This window comes from Dromiciops gliroides, chromosome 1 (assembly GCF_019393635.1).
Source record: "Dromiciops gliroides isolate mDroGli1 chromosome 1, mDroGli1.pri, whole genome shotgun sequence".
NCBI classification, from domain to species: Eukaryota; Metazoa; Chordata; class Mammalia; order Microbiotheria; family Microbiotheriidae; genus Dromiciops; species Dromiciops gliroides.
The window spans coordinates 75724254-75752055 of record NC_057861.1 but is presented as its reverse complement, the minus strand read 5'-3'; the positions used below and the strand labels follow the sequence as shown (position 1 = coordinate 75752055).

The window sequence follows — 27802 nt, the reverse complement described above, 5'->3', positions numbered from 1 at the left end:
TCCTTCCCTGCATAGGAATCACCAGCATCTACCTCCTAAGAGGAAGATGGAGAACTAGACCTGTGCCCTGGGTTGTTGTGAGAAGTCAAAAGCCATACAGGTTCCCAAGCACCTATTTATTGAATGGGATCCTATATTTTCCTTGTTTCATGAGTATACATACAAAAAAGCTCTGGACCCAACCCAACATAGTTCATTAAGGTAGTTCTGAAGAAAGTAGAAATGCTAAGGGCTTGAAGCTGGTCTGCAAAGTATGTGGGGGGTGGGCAGTATTAGCATTATGGGAAATGGCATGGGTTTTATCCTGGAACTTGCCTCAATACCTTGGACTTTTTCACCCTGGAACAGTATACCATCCCTTTACCCACTCACCATGGAATGTTCCTCTGCAAGGCCTGACCCCTTCTCCCATTGCTGAGTTCTTCCAGGAGCCTCTATTTTATGGAGGGGCCAAAGCTGGTCTGCCTTCATTCTCCAGCCATCCCTCATTTTTCTCCTCCCTTGTATTTGTTTTCTTTCCTCGTTAGATTGTAAACTCCCCTTAGAGCAAGTACTGTCTTTTTTGCTTGCAATTCTATCCCCATTCCTTAGCTCTGTGCTGAATACACAGTAAGTACTTAATAAATGCTTTTTTCCTTCCTTTCTTTCCTTTCTAAGGGCATTGATCCATATATAAATATATATGAATACATAATACACACATACATACAACTAAGGTATTTTGAACCAGGCTGCTAGCCTCTGACCAGTGTTTGGGAAGGCTTCTGGTGGCTTATGCCCAGGTCTTTTCCACAGCTGTTGGTATTGTTCTCTGCAAATTTATTTGGAGACAGCTTGCTGTTGCTGGAGAGCATTCAGAAGAGTTCTGTGGGCTCCCACGTGGGAGCTGGCCTTTTGAGGAAACAAAGCTACTTTCAGCCTTTAGTGACTGGACTGGCAGGGCTTACAGGAATGAATGATTGGAACAGCCATTTGAATTTCAGTTTGAGCTAAGTGACTTTCCCAACAAAGATATCAAAGGCATACTTTACACCCTCTGTCCTTCTCCTGCCAGGGATATTCTATGAGGTGTTGTGAAGGATTTCTCCAGGAGAAGGGTCAGAAGGGCTGATTTGGGCCTTCATGGCTTCACTCTACCAGGAGCTAGACCCAGAGCTAATCACAGAGTCATAGACTCTTAGACCTGGAAGTCACCTCCAAGGTTATACAGCTTACCTGAGCAGAAATCCCCTCTGCTTCTCTGACTGGTAATCACTCAGGCCTCTCTTGAAAACCACCTATTCAGCTCATTTTATTTAACACCTGCACACCTTTGCACCTTTTCCCTAGAATGCGATTCTGTCTGCCTTCACTTCTCTGAGTCCCTAGCTTCCTTCAGCCCAAGGAGTCTTTATTGATCTCCTTGATTGTTTGTGCTTACTTCCTCCTCAAATTATCATGTATATACTCATTTGTAATATTCCCATACCCTCTAGAATATAAGCTTTGTTGTGGCTTTTGTTTTTGTGGTTTTTTTAATATCCCCAAGGTCTAATAATACATAGAGGATGAAAGAGAACAACCTTTTATTGCCCATATTCCAGGCATTGTGCTAAGCTTGTCAAAAATATTATCATTTACTTCACAGCACACTATAGGTACTTGATAACTCTTAGATTGGATTTTGAACAGGTCTAATTGTTAGGAAGTTGTTTTTATTGATGTCTGAACTTTTTATTTATTTTTTTTACATTACCATCATTTCCCCCATGCTTTCTTCTCTTTCCTAGAGTCCCATCCATATGACAAACTGTTTTCTTAAGACAAAAAGAGAAAAGAATTAGTATAATTGATCAATACATTGAAAAAGTCTGAAAATGGGTACTGATTCACAGCTCCCATCAACAGTGTATCAGTGTGCCTATTCTCAACTACTCCAAAAATGACTATTGCCATATTTTGTTATCTTTGTCAGTTTCCAGGGTGTGAGTTGAAACTTCAGGGTTGTTTTGATCTGCATTTCTTGTATTCTTTCTTTCTTTCTTTATTAATTTTTTTGCGGGGCAGTGAAGATTAAGTGACTTGCCCAGGGTCACACAGCTAGTAAGTGTCAAGCATCTGAGGCTGTATTTGAACTCAGGTCCTTCTGAATCCAGGGCTGGTGCTTTGTCCACTGCGCCACCTAGCTGCCCCTACATTTCTTTTATTAGTGATATGGAGCATATTATTCTTGTGTGGTTAATAGTTTGCAATTCTTCTTGAGAACGGTTTATTCATAATCTTTGACCACTTATCCATTGGAGAATGGCTTTTGGTCTTATATATGTGTGTAGATAGATAGATGGATATAGATATACATATACACAAACATGTCACGTAAATTTTGAAGGTTTTTTCCCATTCTTATCCTAAGTGTATTCATTTTGTTTGTGCAGATGCTTTTCCGTTTCATATGTTCAAAGTTATTTATTTTTTATCTTCTGTAATTGCCTCTTCCTTATTTGTTTCAGAATATATCTCCTATCCATTGTTGTGAAAGGGATATGATCTGCTTCTTTTCTAATTTTTTATAATATGATCTTGAATATTAACGTTAAATATCCATTTATAATGTATTACAGAATATGGTGTAAGGTGTGGGTTTGATTTCTGCCAGATTTGTTTTCTAGTTTTCCCAGCATTTTTTATCAAAAAGGGAGTTATTTTGTTAGCAAGTTTTCCTTACATCCTGCCAAAATTTTATCTTTTTAGCTAATCCCAACCATTCTTCCTAATTCTGCCCTCTGGGACCAAATAAAACATCTGATTCATTTTAGACTTGATAGTCCCTTCGAATGTTTGAAGACTAATTTTATGTTCCTCATAAATCTTCTCTAGGCTGATCATCCCTTCTGCCTTCTACTGAATCTTGTATGACTTTGTGTGGAATCCTTTCACCGTCCTACTCACTTTCTTTTGAATATGTTCTATCTGTGGATCCTCTTAGCCTAAAATGTGATACTCAGAACCAAACACAGTAGTTCCTATATGGTTTTGCTAGAATAGTGTACAGTGGAGCTGTCCACTCCCTTGTTCTGTCCCTAGTTGCTTCTTTTAATCTAGCCTAAAAGTGTTAGCTTTTTTCTAAAACTATGTCATGCATCAAACCATATTAAACTTGGGGGGGGTGGGTAGGAAAGGTCTTTTTCACATGAAATGTTGTTTTGACTCATCTCCTGTTCTGGACTTAACACGGTTAATTTTTCGAATCCAGGTGTAGGATTTTATTTAATGCTTTTGAAATTTTATCTTGTTAGATTTGACTTATCCTTTCAGACTACCAAGATCTTATTGGATCCAGATCTTTTCAACCAGCATATTAGGTAACCTGCCTAGCTTCATGTGTGTCATCATATAAGCCACTGATAATGTTGAACAGAGCAGGGCTAAGAAGGGACAGATCATTGAAACACTGTCATATTAGAAACCTTCCTCCAAAATGACATGGACCCTTTGGGTCTAGTCAAGTCAGCAAAATATATATCTACCTAGCTACTATCTTGTAGCCCAATGGTACCCAACCTTTGGGTTCCAGACTCCTAGGGACCACAGAGGTCAGGTATCCATATATGAATTCATAGCTAAGCAAATACAAGTTTTAAAAATGGAGTAAGTATTTCATATACAGATGCTATTTTGATCCATCCTCTTACACTAGCCAATGACCATGGTCAGGTCATTTAATTCTGAGTCTCATTCAGCTCTCTGAGATTTATTTAGTTAAATTACATAAAGTGTAGACATTTTTGATCTATGTTGATAGTTCCTGTACCAACAAAATCACAAATTCAAATTCTTGGCACAGAAGTACTATAGGAATTAAAAACATCCAAATTTCATTTTAAAATATAATTAATTTCATTTATCTTTTGGTCGTGTTTTTATCAGTCAATAGCTAGTTATATGGAGACTTCTTTAAACTTTTATACATTTTTAAAGTAGTTCTCATATACTTAAAAAGTTTGGAAACCAAGATCATATCTCATTCATCTGTCTACAAGGTGTGTCTCTGGAATTCCCCAAACCTACCAGTCAAAGAACTCTTGTCAAATAGGTAAATAAGTTAGTCTGGTACAATTTGTTCTTTATGAACCCATGCTGTCTCTGATGATCACCATTTCCCTTTCCAGCTCTTTGAAAGCCATTTTAAAAATAAAATAATACATTCTAGAATTCTCTTAGAGTCAGAGGCAAGGTTATTGGGCTACAGTTTGGAAAATCCATTCTCTTCCCTTTTTTGAAAATAGGTCCTGCCCTGTGGTGTCTCTCCCTTTCTGATTTGGGGAGGATTATTGACAGTGGCTCTGTAATTACCACTACATGTTTGTTCCATACCTTGGGATGTTGTTTGGCTAGAAAAAAGTCAATGATTGGTACTTCCCAGTCTGGAAGTCATTCTCATTGGTAGAGCAAAGAAAAAAGTAGTTTGGATTTCTCTGCACTGTCACTTAGCTTCCCCTACACCCTAGTCAGCAGCACAATAGTATTTCTTCTTTCCAAGCCTATCTGATTATCCTTACTATCTTTTATCAACTGTTGCTCATTTTGAATTTTAATGCTTTTGACATTATACTGCTGTGCCACTCTTTTGTGTTCATTGTTTTCTGCTCTTCCATCTTTTTTACGATTTAAAAAATATATAAGTGTGTACACACACACACACACACACACACACACACACACACACACGCATGCATGCATGCATTTATCTTTGTAGTAGAGAGAGGCTCTCATCAGTTAGAGGTTGGATGCTGAAGTCCTTACTGCCAGTGCTTCCTCTGCTGTAGTCTCAGTTATAATCCTAAGGAGTGAGACAGGACCGAGACATGTTAGAAGTGGCTGTACCAGTTTCCTTGACAGGTCTGCTTGTCCTGGATTTGGGTTCCCTTCCCAAAACAGCCTTACTTTGCAAGGTGCCACTTGCTGCTCAAGCACCTGAGACTCTCACCTTGGGGCTGCTATCTCTTCTGGGGCCCATTAGTCTGGAAGGAAAGATATCTACCATAGCAGTCAGATTTTGCCCTTTCTACCATGTCCCTCAATCAGCTCCACAATGAGAAAGGCAGAGGAGAATGAGATCGTATCTCTTGCCATTTGTTGTTCAGTTCTGTTTGACTCTTTGGGACCCTGTGGACCATACTGCCCATGGGGTTTTCTTGGCAAAGATGCTGGAATGGTTTGCCATTTCCTTCTCCAATGGATTAAGGCAAACAGAGGTTAAGTGACTTTCCCAGGGTCACACAGTTGGTAAGTGTCTGAGACCAAATTTGAACTCAGGTTATCTTGACTTCAGGCCCAGCCAGCACTCTTATCCCCTGAGCCACCTAGCTGTCTCCTTGCCATTACTGGTCTTGTACTCTACTGGGGAAGATTAGACAGAGGTACTGTAAAAGAGCAAACTGCCTTGTATTTTTTGGGGGGAAAGTGCCAAGTTAGTGATGGTTTAGAGATAAAAAGAACAGTGTACACCAACAGGAAAGTTGGCCAGGAGGAGGGCTGACTTGGAGCTGAAGGTTGGTCAGGGTTTGAAATGGTGGAGTGCCCCATCTTGCCTAGTGTTGGTAGTTGTGGTAGGGCTGTGGATTGATTTTTGTGACTGTCTTCCAGGAGAAGAGAGGGAGGATAGGGACCTGCTGAATTGGACCTGCAAGTTACACGATCTCCCCATCCTCCTTTTACCCTTATATACTGCCCCTCTCCACATATACCACAGCACCTCTCCCTTCTTGTTTTGTCTTCTTGATACATCCTATCCTCTCTGAGGTGATCTTGAGCCTACTCAGTGTTGTGGACTAGTGAGGCATCAGCCCCTTTGGGGATGAAGAACAGGTAGACTGGAGGAGGACTGCAGTGAGGTGAGGCTGGCCTCTATTTCATCAAATGAGCAGGCTAATGTGAGGGATGTTTACATGGGGAGTTAGGAAGGGAAGGAGTAAAAGAGCAATTGCAGCAAACATTTCTTAAGCATCTGTGAGCAAAGTGCACTGCTAGATGCTAGCCCATAGGATTGTCATTTTAGATGCTAGCCCATAGGATTGTTATTTAGAGTTAGGACCTTAGAAGTAAAGTGACCCTGGGGTTGGATGGGGTTTGAATCCTGGCCCTCTAATGTTACACGGACTGTGTAATCTCAGGAAGCTTTTTTTTTTTTTTTTAGTGAGGCATTTGGGGTTAAGTGACTTGCCCAGGGTCACACAGCTAGTAAGTGTTAAGTGTCTGAGACCGGATTTGAACTCAGGTACTCCTGACTCCAGGGCCGGTGCTCTATCCACTGCGCCATCTAGCTGCCCCTCTCAGGAAGCTTTTAATCTGAAACAAGGAGAAATGTGATGAGGGCAAAGACAAGATTGAGACAAAATGCTATGAGACATTTGAGGAGGCAGTGATACCTTTTACCTGTGTAGGGAAGGGAGGATGCTGTGGAGTTTCATGGCCCAGGTGGCAATTGAGGCAATTAAATATTCAGGAAATAAAAAGATTTCCACAGCAGAAATTCGAGGGGGAGAATTCTAGGCATGAAAAGCAACGTGTTAGCAAAGGCACAGAGTACAAGAGGGCAGGATTAGAATGGGGAATGGAAAGTAGTCCAGTTTGGCAGGAAAATGCAATGAATGAAGAGAAATAGTTTTGGGTAAGCCTGAAAAGCTAGGCTGGATACAGCTTTTGAATGTCCACATCTGAAGTGTATGCTTTATTTAGTATACAGTAAGAAAATTCTTGAAGCGACATGTGTCAGATCTATCATGGCATTTCATAGGAACAAATGTAAAATCACAAAGTGGGATTCAGAGTCAAGCTGTACAAGTAAGAGCAGGAGGTATGCTTTGACAACAAGAAGCATTTCTCTGAAAGTTTCTTATTGTGGGGAAGAAAGGCTAAATTTGCCCTTTTGGGCCCCACAGGTAAGAACTAGGACTAGTGGGTGGGAGTTGCAGAGAAGATTTAGAATTGACGCCAGTAAGTTAACAATTAGAACTTTCCAAAAGTAGACTAGGTCCCCTATGGTGGTATAGTGGGTTCCCTTTAGCTGGAGGCTGGAAGACCACTTGTGGGAGATATTGGTACTGTTCAGGGATGACTTGGACCTTTGAGAATCTTTTTTTTTTTTTTTTTTTGGTGTGGGCAATGAGGGTTAAGTGACTTGCCCAGGGTCACACAGCTAGTAAGTGTCAAGTGTCTGAGGCCAGATTTGAACTCAGGTCCTCCTGAATCCATGGCCGGTGCTTTAATCCACTGAGCCACCTAGCTGCCCCCAGACCTTTGAGAATCTTTAAACTTAAATTCTTTAATTTGGTGATCTGGGAATTGCAGTAGGAATTTATTTGGGTGACTGTAAGATGAATGAATTGGAGGGAAGAGACTAAAGGCAGGAAAGATTAGGCAGGAAACTGTTCTTAATCAACAAGTATTTATTACAACTATTATGTGCCTTACACTTTGCTAGTTAAAGGCACTGGGAATAACCTGCAGTGAACTTACATTCTAAAGAGAGAGGCAAGTCCAGCTAAAAATATATACAGCACAAATAGAAAGTGTTATATGTATGCACATACAGACAAATCCAAGATAGTTTGGGAGGGAGGGCACTTAAAACCTGAGGTAAGAAGGGAATGTGTTCTGAGGTGACTATTTCAATAACACAGACAGGTGAGAAAGTGGCTTATATAAGGTACACAGAATCCAGTTTGGCTGGATCATAAAGTATATGTGTGTTGTGGGGGGGGGGGGAGCAGGCAGTGTTGCCGATTGTGGGTGGAGATAATGTCCACTGAGGCTGGAAAGAGAGCTAGGTGCCAGGTTTGAAGGACTTTAAAATCAAAAGAGAAATAGGAAGACACTGGAGTTGCTTGAGTAGGGAAGTTACAAAGTCAGTTTTGTATTTAAGAAAAATTACTTTGGCTGCAGTGTATAGGATGGCTTGGATTGGGCAGAGCACAAGGCAGGGAGAAATCTCACATTTTTATAGCTTTATAACATTTACAAAGCACTTTCCTGTGACCTCACAACCCTGTGAGGTCAGTGAGAAGCCTGGATTTAAGTAAGGTGTGTAAGGCAGAGAGGGTGAATCAACAGTCTTGGGCCACTGGGGACAGAAGGAAAGAAAGGGGAGAGCCCAAGGTGACTCGAAGGTTTAAAGCAGGTGGCATAGGTTAACGTGATTTGGGGGGGAAATGAGCAGGTTAGCTCTGGATTGTTGAGTTTTAAGTTGCTGTTTAGACAGTAGCCAGAAATTTTTGAATTGGTGCTCCAGGGAAAGACCAGATTTGGAGATACTATTTTGTTTTTGTTTTTTTAATAATAATTTCAAAGTCACTCGATAATTGGAGCCGTGGTGATAAATGGAATTTTCCAGGAGTGGGTTTGGTGCTGGTTGAATAATTTACATTTTAAGGGTAAAAGGAGAATAAGGAGCTGGTCAAGAAACCAGATTACCTCTTTCCAGTGTAAGGACACTTAACTATGTGCAGTTCCTTGTTTCCTGGCCCATCTTTGTTCTTAGATATTTTAACTAGCTCCACTTCTTCCCTGGCCTCATCTATGTTTGTTCCTGGATAGTAGGCAGAGTAATACTCCTGGATTCCTTAGTTCCAAGAGTAAGATAGCAGGGACCAGGAATCAGATGCTATCTGGGAAAGTATCTATCAGTAAATAGTGGGGGGAATATTAATTCTTAGGTGTTGGGGGTGTCTATAAGGTTGTGGTACCTGTCATCCTTAAGAGGGAAAAGGGAACCTACTCCCTCTTAAACCCTCTTAGGATGAGGGGGCAACTGGGGAGAGTGATGACTGTTAAAATGAGGGACAGGGGACCAGAGTAAGAGAGGGCGCTATAGATAGCCAGGATATGAACTCCAGATCTCCCAAAGGACACTGGTATCAGTAAGGTCTGTGGTCTTAATTGTCAGGGCAGGTCAGTGAGGAGTGTGACTTTGAGTAGACTGAAGAAGCTCTTCATGACTTGGTACCTCTCAAACCCCTTCATCTGCCTGTGCTTGGGCTGTGCTTGTTTTTCCAGTGGCTGGTGTTGGGGAGGGGTGTTGGGCAGGTGGGGGGGGGTCACATGAGTCCTAGAGTGTGGGGGCTGGGTTGGGATAAGGGTTTCCTTCCCCGGGGTGGGGGGGGGGTGGGCCCTAGGGGTGGTGGTGGTGGTTGTGGTGGTGGTGGTGGCGGCGGCTCTGGGTGCCTGGGCTCTATGAACAGTGCTTGAGTACCTGCCTATCACAACGTCTCATTCCTGCCTGCAGCAGGTGAATGGCCAGCAAGGAGGGGGGCCCGAGCCATCGGCAGCGGGAGACAAGTGGAAAGCTCCACAGGTATTGCCTTTACCATATTCTCTCTCACTTCGGAGCACAGACTTATTATCAGTGGGGGATGCTTGAAGGCCTTTGCCTCCATCAGCCCAGGGGAAAGTAGGACAGGGAGGCCTCCTCAGGCAAGTGCGGAATAGCTGTTTCTTACCAACCATTGTAACCATAGACCACTGGGGCTCTATTAAGTTAGACTTTTGAGTCAGAATTGTTCAGAGGGCTAAATGAAACACCTTTGAAGAGTCATACCAGCTTCGTGGTCCTTAAGACCTGACGCCTTTTCAGGAAGCCTCCTTCCTCAAACCTGCATTCAAGACTGTTTGCTAATACAAAGGATTTCTGTTCCCTGCCATCCAGCCTCTGTCCTTCCTGCAGTTCTGGGTCATTCTCTATTCCGTCCTCTCCAGCCTCCTCTTCTGAGCTCAAGACTTCTAGACTCTATTTGTCTTTTCTGCTCTTAAATTAGGCTGGTGCAATCTCCTAAATTAACATGCCCACCTACATTCTTTCTCCCCAGTCAGTCCTGCATAGGATTAATCTTCCGAAAACCCAGCTCTGCTCATTTTGGGGAGTTAAGGAGATTGGAGCTTTGCCCGTTTTTTGCTCATTTTAATATGTATGGGAATTTCTTGGGACCTGGGATCTGTTCAGCCATCCATCCCCATTAGCATGCAGATAACTCTTGCTTAGTGATTGCCTTGCCACGGACAAGCCATTGCCTTTCTTTCTTCCTACCACCCTTATCCCTGGTGCCACCTTGGAGTCCTTTCAGGAAGCCCCCGGACAGCTCAAAGGGAGAGGAGAAAGGGAAAGGCTTGGCCAAAGGTATCTCTGAGGTCTAGGCCTCAGGAGGGATTTTAGGCCAAGTGCTTTTTTGTAGGGTGGAAAAAAACCAGTACATGGAACAGGGATCTTTGTCCAGAGGGGGAGGGGAAAGGATAAAGGAGGGGCAAAGGAAGTGTTACCAGAGGCCTAACTTTGTAGTTGAGAGACCCCAGTTTTCTGCTTAATGGGGGAGGGTACAGCAGCAGGGAGTGTCAGTCTGGCTCATCATTCCTCTGACCTCTGAAGCACTCAGTCTATTGGCTGAATGGAGAAGGGCCTTTTGTTTCTCAAGACAAAGGATGAATTGAAAGATTTCAATCCCCCAACCCTATGGGGTTTGGCCACTGGTTACTATGGTGAATGGCCCCTGTCATTTAGCCCCCATCTAGCTGTGAGGGTCTTTTTTTGCCTCAGAGCTAGGGCTTAGGCTGGTGGTGGGGAATATAAAGGGATAGAGGCAGGTGAAGGTCAGAGAGGGAGAGAGAGGGAAAGGGAGGCAGAACTGACTTTGGAGACTGGATGATATGGAATCTGTCAGGGGCCTAAGGTTGGTCCCAAGGGTACAGGGTCACAGCTACATTTTTACCACATGGGAAAAGGAATGTACAGGTTGTATTCTTTTTTGTTTGTCTGAAATTCAGCAAACTCTTTTGTCTGTGAAACATATGCCCTGGAGGCCAAGAGGCAGGGGGGGCAGTATGTGGGCATAGACAGTGGCTAGCTGGGTATGTGTAGCTGGCTACAGAGCCTGGATGCTCCCACTAAATTACCCTGGACTACCCAGCACAGTTTCTTTTAAGGTAGCTCTTGTTCCTGCCTGAAAGTTTGGGATTTGAATTTGTGTAGCCTAGAATCTTCTCAGAACTCAGGATTAGCACTGACAAGGACAATGGGATCCTATGTTACTGTCTGCATTTTCACTTTTGACAAGGGTAGTTGATAATTGTTGGGAAGAACCTGGGTCCCAAATCACTAATCCCCAGTAGCCCATTCCCTGCCCTTTCTTCTTGCTCTTGTGCCTTTATTCATGCTGTTCTGTCTGTATAGCATGCCTTGTTCCTTTCCCGCTTAGCAGTAACTTGACTGTCACTGAAATAAATTCAGATCTGCAACACATGCCTTCTAGGTGCTCTGTCCGCAATCTGCCTGTCCTTCACTATATTGGGATGGGCAGTTTGTCTGTCCTGAGATGCAAAAGAGAATCTGAGTGATGTGTCATTTGACAATTCCTTATTTCAATTAAAAAAACAAAACCCTAACATAACAGTATCGATATTAATTAAGCATTGATGGCCTATGTGTATTAACATTAAAAGAAAATGCCAGTGGGAGTGGGATAAGAAAAATAACATCTAGGCACAGATTGGTACTATATTACTTTAAACATATCCGTAAGTTTCATTTTTACTCTTTTTAGGGTTAGAGATAATGACATAAAGACTTAGGGACATGATCATTGTATTCAAATATATGGCAGGACTGGCATAGGGAAAGAAGGATTAGGCTTATTCTCCTTAGCCGCAAAGTTCAGGACAAGGACTTGTTTTGGAAGTAATTAGGACTGGAGGGGTCCTCAGGAGGCCAGTTTGGGGTCAGTGGCAAGAAGGACTTTAATGTTAGAGCAGGATGAATAGGGAAGTTTGTGGAGGAAGTCTCCATCAGCCGGCCTATTCAAGCAGAGGAGTAGTTGGATGACTTGCCAGGGAGATAGGAGAGTAAGGGGATCCCTCCCTAAGAAGGGAGCTCTGTCCCACCCAGCACCTGAAGCCTTTCAGGGCTGTCCTGGTGCTCTCCGGGGTGATGCACTGTGCTGCTTTGGCTTGATCTTCCTCCCCCTCCCTTTTCTAGTCTAAGTAGGCTCAGCAGAGTTCTAGCAAGTGAGCTTTTGTTTGGCTTCGTGTCTGATTAGAGTCAGATGGCCTGTTGGCTGGCCCACCTTGCTGGCTTTCTTCCTATCTCTCCCTCTACTTTCTTTCAGTTCTGGTTACAAAAGAGCCCTGAAGAAAAGCCTGGTAGACACATACAGTACTGACCACTGGCCTGTTCCTCCCTGTTGAGATCCAAGTGTACTTTGGTTATTTTTTGGATCACCGTTCCTCCCTGGCCTCCTTTGGAAAGCTCTCTCTGCTACGAGGCTTCAAGTTCCAAGGGGCTTGGCATGGTCTTTTCTGTCTAAAGAGTTTTGTTTGTTTGTTTGGATTTTGGGGGGCGGGGCAATGAGGGTTAAGTGACTTACTTGCTCAGGGTCACACAGCTAGTGTCAAGTGTCTGAGGCTGGATTTGAACTCATGTCCTCCTGAATCCAGGGGTCTGTGCTTTATCCACTGTGCCACCGAGCTGCCCCCAGTCTAAAGGGTTTTTAAAACGACCTTTTAAACAGACCAACTTTAGATGACTTCCAAAATTGATTTCTTCTCATCATCCTTCAGATCCAGGGCTAACTTTTCCATGACCACCCCAGCCCACAAAGATCTGTCCTTTGAAGGCTTAGAGCAATTTACCTGCCTCTTATCATCTAGCCCTGGATCATATGCTGTCTTGTATTATCCTTTAATTGTTCCCTGGGTGAGGCCTGTTTTTTTAATTAGACTGTGAGCTCCTTGAGGCCCCAATCTCAGTTTCCCTTTCCCTTCCTTCCCCTCAGTGTGGTGAAGGCCCAGAGGTGTTTAGTGAAGACATATTTTCAGTCAGCAGACATAGTGATGGTACATATCCTACCCAGGACTCTGGACTGGTTAGTATTATACATTCCTGAGAAAAATAAAGGTAGTTTGGGATGGGGTCTGACTTAGTAGAGGGAACAGAATTGTCTAGGTAAGGGAAAGTGGGACAGTTGGCTTTGGGGGATGGATATTCTGGACACTTGTTCATGTAATGTCAGTCTCAGGGAAGAGGTTGAGGGAAAACTGTGGAGCTTGGGAATTGGCTTCTCTAGATAATATAAGCCCCACTAAGGGGGGGACTGCAGGGATATTCTGCTATACTGTGACCTCACTTGTTATTACTAATGCTCCTCTGCTCAGGAAGTTTCAGTAGCCCCCCCATTGCCCTTAGGATAAAATTCAAATTCTGTTTGGCATTTAAAGCCCTTCACAGTCCGGCTCCAGTCTATCTTTCCAGGATGGTTACATATTAATCCTGCTCATATGTTTTATGCTCCAGCCAAATTGGCCAACTTCCTGTTCCATGCTTTTGTACAAGCTGTCTCCCATACCTGGGATGCTTTCCCTCCTCACTTAATGAGGAGACACTCTTAGTCCCTTCAAGGCCCAGCCAACATAGTAGCACCTGAAGAGGGCATTTCTGTTTCCCCCAGTTGTTGCAATGCCCCACCAATCAGAGTGGTTTTTATTTTGTATTTACCTTTTGTAATCTATGACTACGTACCCCTCTGGTAGAATATACTCTTGAGAACAGGGTCTGGCTCCCTTTTGTATTTGTATCTCCCAGCACAGTGCCTCTCCCATATTATGTGCTTAATAAATGTTTGTTGATTGAATGATAAGGGTATGAAAAGATTGTGGCCTTCAGATATACAAGGGTGTGTCAGATAGGTAAAGGGCCCCAGTTGTTCCAGACTGAATCTGGAGGTCTAAAGTAGGAAAACTGGATAGAAGCTAAAGCTAGAGAGAGTGAATGAACTTCCTCATAAGACACACTGCTCAGTTGTGGGATGAACAAAACAGGCCAGGTCACCGTATTAGGGATATTGCAGACTGCTCAGAGTAGATTCTCTTGGATTTGTTTGAGGTCCCTTGAAGTTGTATATCCGACTAAGATTGAGACCATTTCCCTCAGCTCCCAGAACAAGGTCCGAGTGGGCTCCTGTGGATGGGCTGGAAATGTTGGTATCTGGGGAACGAGGTCCTGGTTGTCCTTTGGGCAATGAACCATTTCCAGATCACTGTTCTTTTAGGGTTTCCTATTAGCCATCTGACTGGCTTGCTTCTAACACTCCTTGAGGCTGCTTCTTTAGCATTGACCTTCTGAGCCTAGCCAGGATAGGGAAAGAGGCTCTCTTCTGGTGACTGAATCTGAGAGTAAATGGGGTCGTCTTAAGCCTTCAGTTCAGCAACTGTGCTGACACAAAAGTGAGACAGTCCACAACATATATAGTACAGGACAATTTTAGTAGAGACAGACCACTAGCATCTGGGCATTGAATAGAGGCCTTCTGAGGGAGGTGGTGCTTGAGCTGAACCTTGAAGTAAGACAAAAGAAATGCAGAAGTAGTTTGTTCCTGGCAAGAGGAGACATCTTGCGGGGATTCACAGAGATAATCAGAGTTGGAGTATTGGGTTCAGGGAATAGCTAATAATCTAGTTTGACTGGATTGTAGAATTCATAAAAGAGAGAAGTTACTAGTTGAAATTAAGGTTTCTTTCCTCTGTTTCCCAAAGGAGATAGGTTCCTTTTCTTGGCTCCTTGGAGATTGGGGAGGGAGACAGATGCTTCCCTTCTATGCCTGTTCTTGATCCTCAAAGTAAGCGAAACCATTCTTCCTTCAAACTAGCAGCCTCTTTTGTGTTTCAGGCTTCAGAGGTGGGAGTGATGGAGAGAGACATGGACTAAGCTGGTTGCCATAGAACACACAAATCTTCATCCTGTGTAGTTCTTTTATTTCCTAGCTCTTAAGCTCTTTGTCTCAGTGCTATACCCTTCACCCCTCTTTCCCTCCACCCACTTTGCCTTTGTGTGCATTCTCTGGGACAAAGACAGATGGAAAGAGAGAAGGAGCTTGGTCTTTGGGCCAGAGGCAGGGGAACAGGGCCCCTCAGCTTTGGTCCCAGTCATCCTGGCCTTAAGCCAAGTCTGGGAGCTTCTTCTAGAGAAAAGAAGGTGGCTGGGTGGGGAGGGTTTGAGGTTTTAGGCAGAGCCTGGAACTTCCTACTGGAGTATGACCCTGGTGGCTTCTTTTAGGTATGGGGCTATAAAATTGTTTTTGTGCGTATTCATCAGCCCTCTCATTGCTCATCCTGTACTTGTTTGGCCAGTTTTGTATAGAGAGTTTGTGTTAGATTTTTAACCTCTGTCTGAAGAATGGTAGGGAGGGGGACTTCTGGCCTTATCTGGGTTTGGTCTCACTATGGTCATAACAATATTGGGACCTCCAAAGCAGGGGTAAAGTGGGCAGATGTGTGTGGGGTTTTTTCTCCAAGTCGTCCCCTCTGGGTTACTCTGAAACAACCTTCAGTTGTCTAGGATTTGGGAGCTGAGTAAAGGGTCAACATCTGATTGGCCTGCCTTTCCTTGTCTCACTGGAACGTGCTTGGAGAGAAAAGAAATGATGTGCAGCCACTTTTTGGTCAGGCTGGACTCCCAGTGCCTGGTACACAGTAGTCACTTAATAAATGTTTATTGGCCTGGCCATTGACTGGTCTGTGTCATCAGACAGCTATCACACTGGCTTCATTATTTTCCAAGGGACCTGTGGATGAGGACAAGGAGAACAACAGGAAAAAAAGTCTCTGTGTTGCCTACTTGCATGGAGTGATTCTGCTGGAGTGGGGGTTAAGGGAGAGTGGCATGGGCTAAGACTGTGTAAAAACCATCTAGGCAGGTGGCCAAACGAATGGTTCTTAGAGCAAGGTGGGCTCGGTCCTGGCTGAGGCAGAGATCTCTAGAATGCCAAGTCTGCTGTCCTGAAAGCTGAAGGCATGGGGGTTGGGAGGAAGACGAAGCACCCTAAACTTGTTAGCAGGGGAAAGAAGTGCCCAAGAGAGGCTGAAGGAGAGTGGGAAGGGAAGAGAGGGATCAGTGTCTAGGAGAGGCATGTCCAGAACCTAAGGTCCCAGTTTTAGGCTTATAGAAGGCATTCACCTTTGTGATATCACCTGTCTAAATCAATAGAGAAGATTTCGGTGTCATGTATGCCGAGGGAGTAAAACTGGGGAGAGAGGGGGCTTAAACGAGTGAGAATACATAGTCCCTTGTCTGGGGGATGGGAAGTGGGGTAAGGATAGCAGCAATGCTACCCCTAGGGTTTGTATGTCTGTATGAGGAGTGTGGGACAGCTGATCATGGCTCTTGTGTCTCCCAGGGCACAGATTCCATCAAAATGGAAAATGGGCAGAGCACAGCAGCCAAGTTGGGGCTGCCACCCCTCACACCCGAACAACAGGAGGCCCTCCAGAAGGTGAGCGATCCTTTCCTTCCCTTCCCCTTGTCCAGAAATGGTCCCTTGTGTAATTTCTCAAAGCCTCTAGACCCACTGTATGGGCCAATCTCGAACTTTGATATCTTTCCATTACTCTTGACCTTCTTGATGAAATGGTGGCTCAAGCACCTACAAGCACTAGGGAAAGGACAGACATCAAGGGACTTTGGGTTAGTAGAGACTGTTGACAAAAGCTGACATGGTCTCTCATCCAAGCCAAATTGTGAAGAAGCTGACTTGGTCAGCAGAATTGGAGGGATGGCCACAATTTATCAAATGAGGGATTTGAACTAGATGCCTTCTAGAGACCATCTCCAACTTTCATGGTCTTGGAGTCCATGTGTCTATATCAGGAATGTTCTAGCCCTAGCCCCCTTACATTTTTTAAAATTATTTTTTATTTATTTAGTGGGGGCAATGAGGGTTAAGTGACTTGCCCAGGGTCACACAGCTAGCAAGTGTCTGAGGCTGGATTTGAACTCAGATCCTCCTGAATCCAGGGCCGGTGCTTTATCCACTGCACCACCTAGCTGCCCCAGCCGCCTTACATTTTATCGTGGGTATAGCCTGGGTAGAGAAAAGCTTTAGGAAAAGGATGCTTAACCTTTTTTATATTGTGAACCCCTTTGGCAGAAAACCCTTCTCAGAAAAGTATTTTTAGATCTCTAACATCTATAGAATTACAGAGGAAACTGGTTATACTGAAATGTAGATTTTTTAAAAACCAAGTTTCTGGACTCCAGGTTAAGAGCCCCTGCTTAAGAATATAGGCAGACCAAGCTGAGATCCAACGGGTAGTAGGGGCCTCCCATTCCAGGCCCTTTGGACAAGGTGGGTCTTTCTACAAGTATGACTTTCACTCCTGAGTTAGTAGCTATTAGGTGACTGAATCTGGGTGGAGACTAAATGTACTCACCCCGGGCCCTGATCTGTTAGGACTGTACTATCTCTCTTGCTTCTCTGACAGGCCAAGAAGTATGCCATGGAGCAGAGCATCAAGAGTGTGTTGGTGAAGCAAACCATCGCCCACCAGCAGCAGCAGCTCACCAACCTCCAGGTGAGATATCCTCCTTCTCATGCTTCACCTCCCTTCCCTGCCCTGAGGAGCCCAGGTCCCAGGGAGCCATGGCAGCTGACTGGCCCCCAGGCCCCAGGCCTCTCATTGCTGTTTCCACAGTAAAATCCAAGTGTGCTGTGAAAAGTGCCCCAACCACCCCGATTGGGGAAGGGAAGCTGCTGCTGCCTCCTCCTCTTCCTCCTCCCCCTTCCCCTTCCCCCTTTCAGCTGAATCCTGAGAAGTTATACAAACTCTCTTAGCCCCCATTCCTGGGGCCCACTCTAGAGATCCCTGGGCCTTCCCAGAGATTGATTCACCTCCTTGATTCCTCTCCAATTCCCCCAGTCCAGTGGACTTGCTTCTCCCTGCTGTTTTCTCCTTTGTACTCATCTTTCTCCTTCTCCTCCTCCCTATTTTTCTTTTTCACATTGGCTCTGCCCTGTGTTGTTTGAGCCCAGAGTACCCCTTGTTCTTTTCCGTCACTCAGGGGTTCCACTCTCCTTTTTCTGTCCTCATCTGTTGCCATCCCATCTAAAGTGCTCACTGCTCTTCCCTTCCCTGCCCTTGCCCTTTCCCTTTCCTGGGCTGTCTGCATGGCCCGCAGGCACATGTGGTGTGTATAGTGGTTCTCCTTGCCCACGAGCCTTGGGCCGGAGGGCTGAGTTCTATGTAATGTAGCTATGTCCCTCAGCCTGCCTGCCCCCCCTCCCCTTACTTAGCAGGAGGTAGGGCTGTCTGGGCTTGGCCTCTCCCCAAAGGTTCTCCTTCTCCCTGGGATGGGAAGTTCCAGTTTGGATTCTGGGGCCAAGGCACATGCCTAGGAGAGGCAGCTCTGCTCTGCTCTGCTCTCAGGTGGCTGGTGTGGTGGTTGTGATTTCTGTATGAGGGGCTCCTTATAATGCCAGGGGTGAGGCAAAGGCTGTGATGACCAAGGTCCATAGTGCCTTGAGCCCCTGCCTTCTTCCTCTCTCCCTCCCTTTCTCCATCCATCCCTTCCTCCCTCTCTCCCTCCCTCCCCTGCTGGGAGAGGCTACTGCTCCCTCCGCTGCAGCTCCCTCCCTCCCTCCCTCCTGCCCTGGCTGGGCAGGCTTGGAGAATTGGCACATTGGGCCCGGCCAGCCCGGGGCTCTGGAGGCCCCGAGGGGGCAGGCGGTGCAGGCGGTCGGTCGGCGGTGAGGGGAAGGAAGGCAGGCCCTTCCAGCAGGCAGGGTCTCCGTGCCGCTGTCTGCGTGAGTTGTTGACAATAGCGGGAGAATGCTCAGCTCCAACAGACTGAACTCTGTCTTTACTGTCTTTCAGATGGCAGCAGTGACAATGGGCTTTGGAGATCCTCTCTCACCTTTGCAATCGGTCAATAGAAATACTCACTTCTTCTGGGGCACATTTCCTTAGTCAGGGCCTAGAGGGGGGCAGTGAGGCCCGCGTGGTGGGGACCATGCTCCCCCAGCCCGCCAGCTCTGGACGAGCCGAGCAGAGAGCCGGGCGGGGCCGGGCCCGGGCAGCAGCTGGCCAGCTGTTTGGGAGCACAACCCCCCCGGGACATTGGGGGACAGCCGTTTCCCTAGGGATGCCTCCGTTCTGAGGGCCCGCCTTAAAAGTAACCGGCCAGGTAACTCCGGAGGGGCAGCAGCCGCCTGGGAGGGCAGCAGCCAGCCACGCACGCACTTGGGGCCACAGAGGGCAGGCTCCCTGCACAACTCCGCTCCCTCCCGGCTGGCCTGTCTCTTGGGCCGTGGTTGGGCTTCTGGTGAGAGAGGGGGGACCCCATGGCATCATATTAAGTGCTGGGTGGGAGGGAGGATGGGAGGGAGCTCTATAACCAACCCAAGGGCTGGGGGAGGTGGGTGGAGGGTAAGGGAGCAATAAAGTTATTGAAGGATTGACCATGGGCTTTGTGGGCTGCCAGTAATGGGTTGTCATGAACAGAGAGTTGCCTAGCCACCAGAGGAGGCCACTGTTAGGCCAGGAGCAGCCCCTCTTTTGGGACCTGCCCAGTAAGTGGAAAGCCTTACCTGGCCTTAGGGGATAGGAATTTATAAGAAGAAAGGCAGCTTTTCCATTAGCCATTCCCATCCCCCTCCATCCATTTCCCCCATCTCCCCTCTGCCCACCTCTCCCCAGCCTCAGTATGAAATATGGGCAAAGCCCTGGGCTGGGAGAGCTTTAAAGACTGAAGCAGGAAAAGATATAGTCCTCACTAGCAGAGTGCCCCTATTATAAGAACAGCTGCTGGTTAGATGCCCTGGGGGGGAGCCCTTAGTTTGTGTGATGTGGACCCTAACCTTAGGGAGCCCACCTGATCTGAGAGAAAATCACTCTCATAAGGGAAGGCCAGCCCCCTGGTTGATTAGTGATGTTGCTCCCTTGGGGCCCTCCTGGGCTCAGGAGGAGAGACTGCCCTTGGTTTGATGTTGTCAAGAGAGGACCCCACCCCAATTTGATAAGAGACTTTGTCCTTGCCCTCAGGCAGCCTCTGGTCTGAGGAAGATGTGGCCCCTGCCTTCAGGGAGGCCCTGCTTTGAGATGGGTAAGAGACCTCCTCAATTTCGTGAGAGACGTGGTCCTTGCCTTCAGGGAGAGGAAGGCATGGCCCCAGCCTTCAGGGAGTCTCCCCTCTGAGGAAGTAGACTTAGCCTTTGAGGAAGTTTCTGGTCCCTGCCCTCTGGGAGTACCCTTGGTCTGGAGGGAGAGGGGGCGTCCCAGTTAGATGAGAAATAAGCTCTCTGGAAAAGAAAGAAAGAAAGAAGCTCTCTGCCCTTCGATACTCCCCTCCAACTTGAGGGAGTGACAGGACTCTGTTTGTTCTCAGTAAGCCATCAGCCAGAATGAAGAGGTCCCCCGCCTCGAGAAACCCTCAGTTTGAAGGGGAAAGAGAAACCCAATTTGGGGGCTTTGATTTAAGGGAGAAAGCATAATGCCTCTCTGGGGAGAGACAGGCCCCTGGGTTGGAGAATTTACCTGTAGTATCTAAACAATTCTATTGGTCACTTTTTCATTATGACCTCCAGGCCCTGGGTGTTGCCCCTTCCTTGTTTTTATCCTCCTCTCCCTCCCCACCCCTCACCCCCGCCCCCACTTCCTCCCAAACCACTATGGTTTTTGTCTTAAGCCCTGTTCCTTTGGGGTAGATGGGTCAGGTGCCGAGAGTAGAGAAATAGACTTGAAGGTGAGGGGTGCACTTAAGGATTGACTTGTCTGAATTATCTGTGGCTTCCAACTCTCCTGTTCTTCCCAAGGTGGCCCTCCTCAGTCAGGAAAGGGATAGCTGCAGCGCTGGGCCCAGAGTTGGGGGCAAAGGGGAGAGGGGAGGGTGTCCCTTTCATGTCCTTGGAGCTATTCTTTAAGGAGGACAGCGTGCTTCCCTGTCTCCTCCCCCACCTTTCTGATGTACGCTGAGCCCACTGAGAGAGAAATAAGCATGGCTGGTTCACTCCAGCCCTTTCCCAAGAGCAACACTGTGCCTGGCTTAGGCTGGTGATTTGGGGGATAAGGGTGGAAGTATCAGAGACATTGTAATATCTCAAAGCATGGTGTGGGTGAGTCTATGATGCCTCCCAATCAAGAGTCTCTAGTGGACAGTTCATCCCCAGTGTTAGTGACAGGCCCAGCCATATCCTGGGAACAAGGCCTTTCCTTTCCTCTTGCTATGGCCACTATCTTGCCTGTCTGTCGATCTCCTTAGCCCCACAGCTGCCAGAAGGAAGCCCACTGCTCTCACGTTGTGAGGCTTTGACCCAAAGAGATAGCCCTGCCAACTTAGGGGGTAGGATGTCAACTCCTCCTCCTACCTCACCAAAGGAATTCCCCAAACCTCTCACTGCTCTTGATGCAGACAGTTAGTTGCTCCATAGTCATTCTGGGTCATTAAAGGGTGAGGTGGGGAGCCGGCCTGTTGGGATTGCATTTGCCCTCCCCACTACCCCCTAGCAAGGACTGATTCTGCTTGAATGGGGCCTGTGCAGGGATGGGCTTTGGCATACACGTGGTTTGTGCTGTGGACGTGAAGAGTCCAAACCCCTTGGCCAGCCCTCCTCCCCATCTTCCCTCCAACTTCCCTGGATTCTGTAGCTGAGGGAAAGCCACTTGGGCTCTCCTGTCATGTTCCCTCCGTCCTCTCCTGTGAGCCCTCTTTCTCAAGAGGACCTGCTACTCCTAGGAGGTGTTGGCCAGAACCAGGGCCAGGGCCAAGACCAGCTCAGAGATTCTGCTTTGAGCTCCCCTTCCCACCATTCCACCTTCCCAGCCCCTCTTCCTGGATTCTGTCTCTTTTAAACTCTGGGTATAATGAACCTGGATGAGGAGGAGAAAGCAAGGGAGCTGGGTCTATAGTTTGCTGAATTTAGAGTTCAGCCTTTAGTACCCCAACTTCTGCAGATGACCCTTGGGGCTTTGGATACTCCCTTTTAAACTCTAGGCTGGAATTGTGCGGCTTTCAGAGGTAGCCTCCCAAGGTGGGAGTGCTGGATAGAGAGGATCTCCCAGCCTAAGTGTAGTAGGGCTCTGTCCAGCGGGACTGAAGGATAAGGCTCCTGGGACTGCCCTACAAATAGAATTCAAACACCTCCAAATCATCCGATTCCTTCTGGCTAGGGCCCCAGTATTGCCTGTTTGTTGCCTATGTCCTCGGCAATCAGGGCTTGACCTGAGGGTGGGGAAGGAGGGTAGGGGGAGTGGTAGTGGTTGGTGCTTTTGTTGAATTCTCCCTGCCCCCAATGGCCTGGTTTCCTTCTTTTCCTTGAGCCAGAGCAGTACTGTTGTACTGAATTCCTCATAAACCTGGGAAGGAAGTAGGGAATGGGGGAAAGGTATGGAGATACCAGGCCTGGCCACCTGAAGCAGCAGCCATTGCAGAGGTGATTGGTCAGCATCAATGTGTGCCTGGGAGCTGGCCCTTGTGGGGACTAGCAGGGAGGAGGGTGGGATTGGGGGCCTGCCTGCCCGCCCGCCAGCCTGCTGCCACCTTGCCCTGCACAGCCTGGCCAGAGCCTGCCCCTGCTGCTGTGTGTGTGTGCAGGGTGAGCTGTCTCCCACAGCTCTGAAAAAGGGGTTTGGGATGGGATTGGGGATTGGGAAAAAATTTTTCCAGGCTCCCTCAATCTTCCCCCATGCTGATGGGTCAGTGGTTCTCTCTATTTCTCTCCCCTTTAGATGGCAGCTCAGAGGCAGAGGGCACTGGCAATCATGTGTCGGGTATATGTGGGCTCCATCTACTATGAGTTGGGAGAAGACACCATTCGCCAGGCCTTTGCCCCATTTGGCCCTATCAAGAGCATAGACATGTCCTGGGACTCAGTCACCATGAAACACAAGGTGGGCCTGGCCCTACTCCTGTTTCCTTACGTGCTTCACTCTTAGCCCTGGGTGGGTTAAGAAGGAGGCTTTGGGAGCAGCTAGGTGGCACAGTGGATAGAGCACCGGCCCTGGAGTCAGGAGTACCTGAGTTCAAATCCGGCCTCAGACACTTAACGCTAGCTGTGTGACCCTGGGCAAGTCACTTAACCCCAATTGCCTCACTTAAAAAAAAAAAAAAAACAAGGAGGAGGCTTTGTTTTCAGGGAGTGCTAAGTGTATGCTGGGGCTTCGCTTTAGGGCCAGGGCTCCCCATTCCCCCCATAACCTAGCTTTTCCCCTACATTAGGGTTTTGCCTTTGTGGAATATGAGGTGCCAGAAGCAGCCCAGCTAGCCTTGGAGCAGATGAACTCTGTGATGCTAGGAGGAAGGAATATTAAGGTAAGGGACTTCAGGGGAATAGCCTTCCCCTATGGGTTTACCAGGTCAAGGAGGTAGGTGAAGAAGGGAGGCTTTCAGGAGCAAGAAAGACCTGAACAAAACCAAAAGCTCATCTCATGATATTTATTGGAAGGTGGGGAGTTGAAGGGAGGAATGGACAGGGTGAATGATTCACTGGAAAGAGCCTGATGACAGACCTTCCTTGCTGAAAATTGGGTCCAAACCTGGACTTAAGTGGGCAAGATCCTTGTTCTTTCATACTGATTCAATTTCATGAGGGCTAACACTTTCACAGCCATATCTTTATGTGAAATATCTTGGGAGCATTTTCAAAGGCAGTTAAATGCAGCCATGTGGAACAGTGTTCAGAGGAGAAACAGGATAAGAGAGACCTGAAGAATGGCAGGGTAGAGTGCCTTGGACCTGGGTTTGACATAACTGCCACATTGATAGTTTTGGAATTCCTTACCTTCTTGGACTGCCCTGATAGAAGATTTTACCATGGGGTCTCTAACTACAAAGACTTTTCCTTCCTGAGGACTAGTTCTGTGCTGGTTGGTGGTCAGGAAATGCATTAGGGGTTGTGGCCTGCTTTGGCCGATCAGTACTTTGAGGGGTCTGCCTAACCTGCCCATTCATGCCACCCACTCTCAGGTGGGTAGGCCCAGTAACATCGGACAGGCCCAGCCCATCATTGACCAGCTGGCTGAAGAAGCCAGAGCCTTTAATCGCATCTACGTGGCCTCAGTGCACCAGGACCTCTCGGATGATGACATCAAGAGTGTGTTTGAGGCATTCGGCAAGATCAAGTCATGTACTTTGGCCCGGGACCCGACCACAGGCAAACACAAGGGCTATGGCTTCATTGGTGAGCTCAGGGGAGAGTAAGGGGAGGGAGAAGGACTGTTAGCAAGACTTTGACTCAAGGGAAAGGTGGAGTAGAGGGCCATGGATAAACTGCCACAGGTCTTACTGTTTTCTCTATCCTTACAGAATATGAAAAGGCCCAGTCATCTCAGGATGCTGTCTCGTCCATGAATCTTTTTGACCTGGGGGGCCAGTACCTTCGGGTAGGCAAGGCAGTCACACCACCCATGCCCCTGCTTACACCTGCCACCCCTGGGGGCCTTCCACCTGCAGCTGCTGTAGCAGCTGCTGCTGCCACAGCCAAGATCACTGCTCAGGTGAGAGCCATGGCAGCAGAACTAAAAGGGGGGGGGGCGTGATTTGTGTGTCTGTCTGCTTTTTTGTTTTTTTTTGTTGGTTTGGTTTTTTAATTTCTCTGTCTCATTATTGGGAAGACTAAGGGATAACTTTAGAGTTGGGGAAAGGAGATGAGGTATGGAGCTGGTCTGGGGCTGAGGAGGAAATGCGGGGTGGTTGGTCATGAGTTGTGGAAAGACCTGGCCTGAGCTCTTGCTGTTGTGTTGTAGGAAGCAGTGGCTGGTGCAGCTGTGCTGGGCACTCTAGCCACACCTGGGCTGGTATCACCAGCACTGACTCTGGCCCAGCCACTAGGGGCTCTACCACAAGCTGTCATGGCGGCCCAGGCCCCTGGAGTCATCACGGGTAAGCACCCCAGCCATCCATCCCAGTCTGCTTCAGGATCCCCCTCCTGCTTGTTCTCTGAGCCAGAACTACCTTCTTCTTTCCCTGGCTTTGTTGTTTTTAGTAGACTTCCCCTTTTGGCTCCATCACTATTCCTATCCAGTGTCACCACAATTTTCCCTGTTAGGACTTAAGTAAATGGCTATGGGAAAAGTTGTGGGGGTGGGGGAGAAGATCATTTTAACTGGTAACCCATAGTTATGTTGTTGTATGACAGGTGTGACTCCCGCAAGACCCCCCATCCCTGTCACCATTCCTTCTGTGGGGGTGGTGAACCCCATCCTGGCTAGCCCTCCGACACTAGGCCTCTTGGAGCCCAAGAAAGAGAAGGAGGAAGAGGAATTGTTTCCTGAGTCAGAGCGGCCAGAGATGCTAAGTGAGCAGGAGCACATGAGCATTTCAGGCAGTAGTGCCCGCCACATGGTCATGCAGAAACTGCTGCGGAAGCAGGAGGTAAGCTCGACTGTCAGAACTCAGCCTTTCCTATCCCCCTGAGGCTGTGGCCTTCCCGAATCTACATTCTCCCCCTGCAGGGACCCCTAGATTCTCGTCCTGGTTTTTAATGACTCCCGACATCATATCAGCTCCTAGGAACCAGGCTGGGCTCTTTGGCTTCCATCTGCTGTTCCATTGAACTAACCAGAACTGTGTAGGGAAGGGGGGTGGGGTTTGTGGTAAGAGTTACAGTCAGAGTGGAGGGGGCAGCCGTGATGGTCTGTGTTAAGCACCAGCATCAGGCAGGGCAGTGCCTAAGAGTGAGAGCACAGCCTCCCCACATCTATCTCCGAGATGGAGGGTGCCTAGTCCCAGGGCTTACATCCCTTTCTCCCTCTAGTCCACAGTGATGGTTCTACGCAACATGGTGGATCCCAAAGACATTGATGATGACCTGGAGGGGGAAGTGACAGAGGAATGTGGCAAGTTTGGGGCTGTCAACCGTGTCATCATCTACCAGGAAAAGCAGGGTGAGGAGGAGGACGCTGAAATTATAGTCAAGATCTTTGTGGAGTTCTCCATGGCCTCAGAGACGCACAAGGCTATTCAGGCCCTCAATGGGCGTTGGTTTGCTGGCCGAAAGGTGGTGGCTGAGGTCTATGACCAAGAGCGCTTTGACAATAGTGACCTGTCTGCGTGACCTCGGCCCTGCTCCTCCCTAACCTCTCACAGACTTGAAGTTTCCTCTTGTCTTCTCCCCTCCAGTTTGTGTAGAAAGATATATGGGGCGGAATTCAGCCCCTGCCTGGCCTTTTTGTGTAGTTTGGATAAAAGTACGGATGCTGCTGGCCCCCTGTACACACCGTGTGTGAGATCATATGCTTGCCGGCTCTCCCCAACTCTCCATGGACTTCTATCTTCCAGGGCCTCCTCCTAGGCTTTGGCAAGAGCTTTCTGGCCCTTGTGGTGCTTTGAGGGGCCGTCTAGCCTCACCTTCTGTGTCATTTTTTTTTTTTTCCCCAGTTCAAGTGTTTGCTCTGTGCTGGGGGGGGGGAAGACGGGAGAAGAAATGGTCTTCCCCTCAAGGACTCGATAGCTGGGTAAATAATGCACACACAACGAAATAGAATGATGCAAAATAGTATCTCTACCCTCTGTTTTCTGCAGAAAGATAAGGGACTGTCCCTTTGAGACTGCACCCAGCCCTACCAGTCCTGCCTAGTTTAAATAAAAGCATGAGGGTCATACTTCAAAATCTTAAGGGGGCAACAGTTCAGGTCATTGCATTTCAAGGAAGGCTTTACAGATGGAGAGCATTTAGGTCATGTGAAGTCAGGGTGAGATTTGGTTACTGGGGTTGGAAGCAGCATTCTTAGGGATAAAAGCAGGACAGGAGTAGAAAAGGAGGGGAGGATGTTGATGACTTGTCTCCAGAGGAGGGGCAACTCGTTGGCTATTATTACTTACAGTAAAGGACCACCTTGCCTTATCTAGGTCAGTGAAAAGGAAGATTTGTAGATAGGTAGGATGAGAAAAGTGCAGCCTAAAAAGCCTGCCTAGAGCAGCTTAAGAAGTGGACACATTCCTCCCCCCCCAAGAGCTGCTGTCTCTCTGCCTTCACCCTTCCTTTCCTCCTTTTCTAGCTTCAGCTCTCTTTCCTGCTCCATTTCCTCACCTTCTTTTACTTTCCAGCTGTCAGACAGACCCTTCACCAGAGACCTCCTTCTGCCATGGGATAGCTTCATCCCTTGTGGATGGCTTTTTCTTCAATCACTGACTGACTGGCTTGAGGGCAGAAACATTGTTTTAGATCCTCGAATGAGCCTCAAAATATGGTTCTACTTAGGGTTGACCTAAACTTTTGAATTGAGTCTACAAGTAATTTGTGAGTGTCTGCTATGAAAAGGGCATACATACTCCTAGGGGCTCAAGGATTAAATGTGTAGGCATACCCAGAAAAATGTTGCCTTGACCATCATTTCACAATAGCCTTATGTTGGGAGCAAATGCCAATTGGCTTTAAAGAAGCCTTGTCATATAATTCTATTTATTCACTTAGAAGATTTGCTAAGGATCTAATTGCCAGTTTAAGTGCCGGAGACTACAGTTTAATTGAAATAAGAAGTACATAAAACTTTTTATGTGACATCTTGTGATGTTGCATTACATTTTTATTTTTTAGTTTTTTGCAGGGCAGTGGGGGTTAAGTGACTTGCCCGGGGTCACACAGCTAGTAAGTGTCAAGTGTCTGAGGCTGGATTTGAACTCAGGTACTCCTGAATCCATGGCCGGTGCTTTATCCACTGCACCACCTAGCCACCCCCTGCACTACATTTTTTAACTTTGTGTTTCCTTTGGAAACCATTTCTCTCCTCACCAACCTGTCACCCTTTCTACCATAGTTTTTCCAGATATAAAGCAGATGCTGTCAGAAAAATGTACACACTGTAAAGAAAAAGATGGGCTGGTCATATAGCAAGAATGAAAGACAAACCTAAGGGACAGCTCACATGTTCTTTTGGCTTCCTCCAAATGTGAGGAGAACTTAAGGAAGGCACTTAGCACATTGGATGGATCACCTGTGGTAAATTTAAGAGCACATGGATGGAGTGAGATCTGCATTATAGAAGGAAATACTCAGTTAATGAAAATCTCAGTCATTAG

The 27802-nt window shown here is 47.1% G+C and overlaps 1 protein-coding gene across 4 annotated transcripts in view; it reads left to right on the top strand.

Moving 5' to 3' along the window:
* The window catches only part of PUF60 (poly(U) binding splicing factor 60), a 44762-nt gene extending 17663 nt beyond the window's left edge, over nt 1–27099 (top strand). Inside the window, exons 4-14 of one of the 4 annotated variants that reach the window (XM_043976165.1) lie at nt 9263–9331; nt 16191–16286; nt 17275–17364; nt 18664–18714; nt 22513–22674; nt 23003–23095; nt 23750–23963; nt 24089–24279; nt 24529–24664; nt 24921–25156; nt 25539–27099. In XM_043976165.1, the coding sequence (XP_043832100.1) occupies nt 9263–9331; nt 16191–16286; nt 17275–17364; nt 18664–18714; nt 22513–22674; nt 23003–23095; nt 23750–23963; nt 24089–24279; nt 24529–24664; nt 24921–25156; nt 25539–25838 (1638 nt within the window). In that variant the 3' untranslated portion in view covers nt 25839–27099. Of the gene's footprint in view, nt 1–9262; nt 9332–16190; nt 16287–17274; nt 17365–18663; nt 18715–18782; nt 18974–22512; nt 22675–23002; nt 23096–23749; nt 23964–24088; nt 24280–24528; nt 24665–24920; nt 25157–25538 lie in introns of those variants that run through there. The other 3 variants (XM_043976180.1, XM_043976170.1, XM_043976188.1) reach the window with 3 other exon arrangements.
* Nucleotides 27100–27802: the final 703 nt, after the last annotated feature.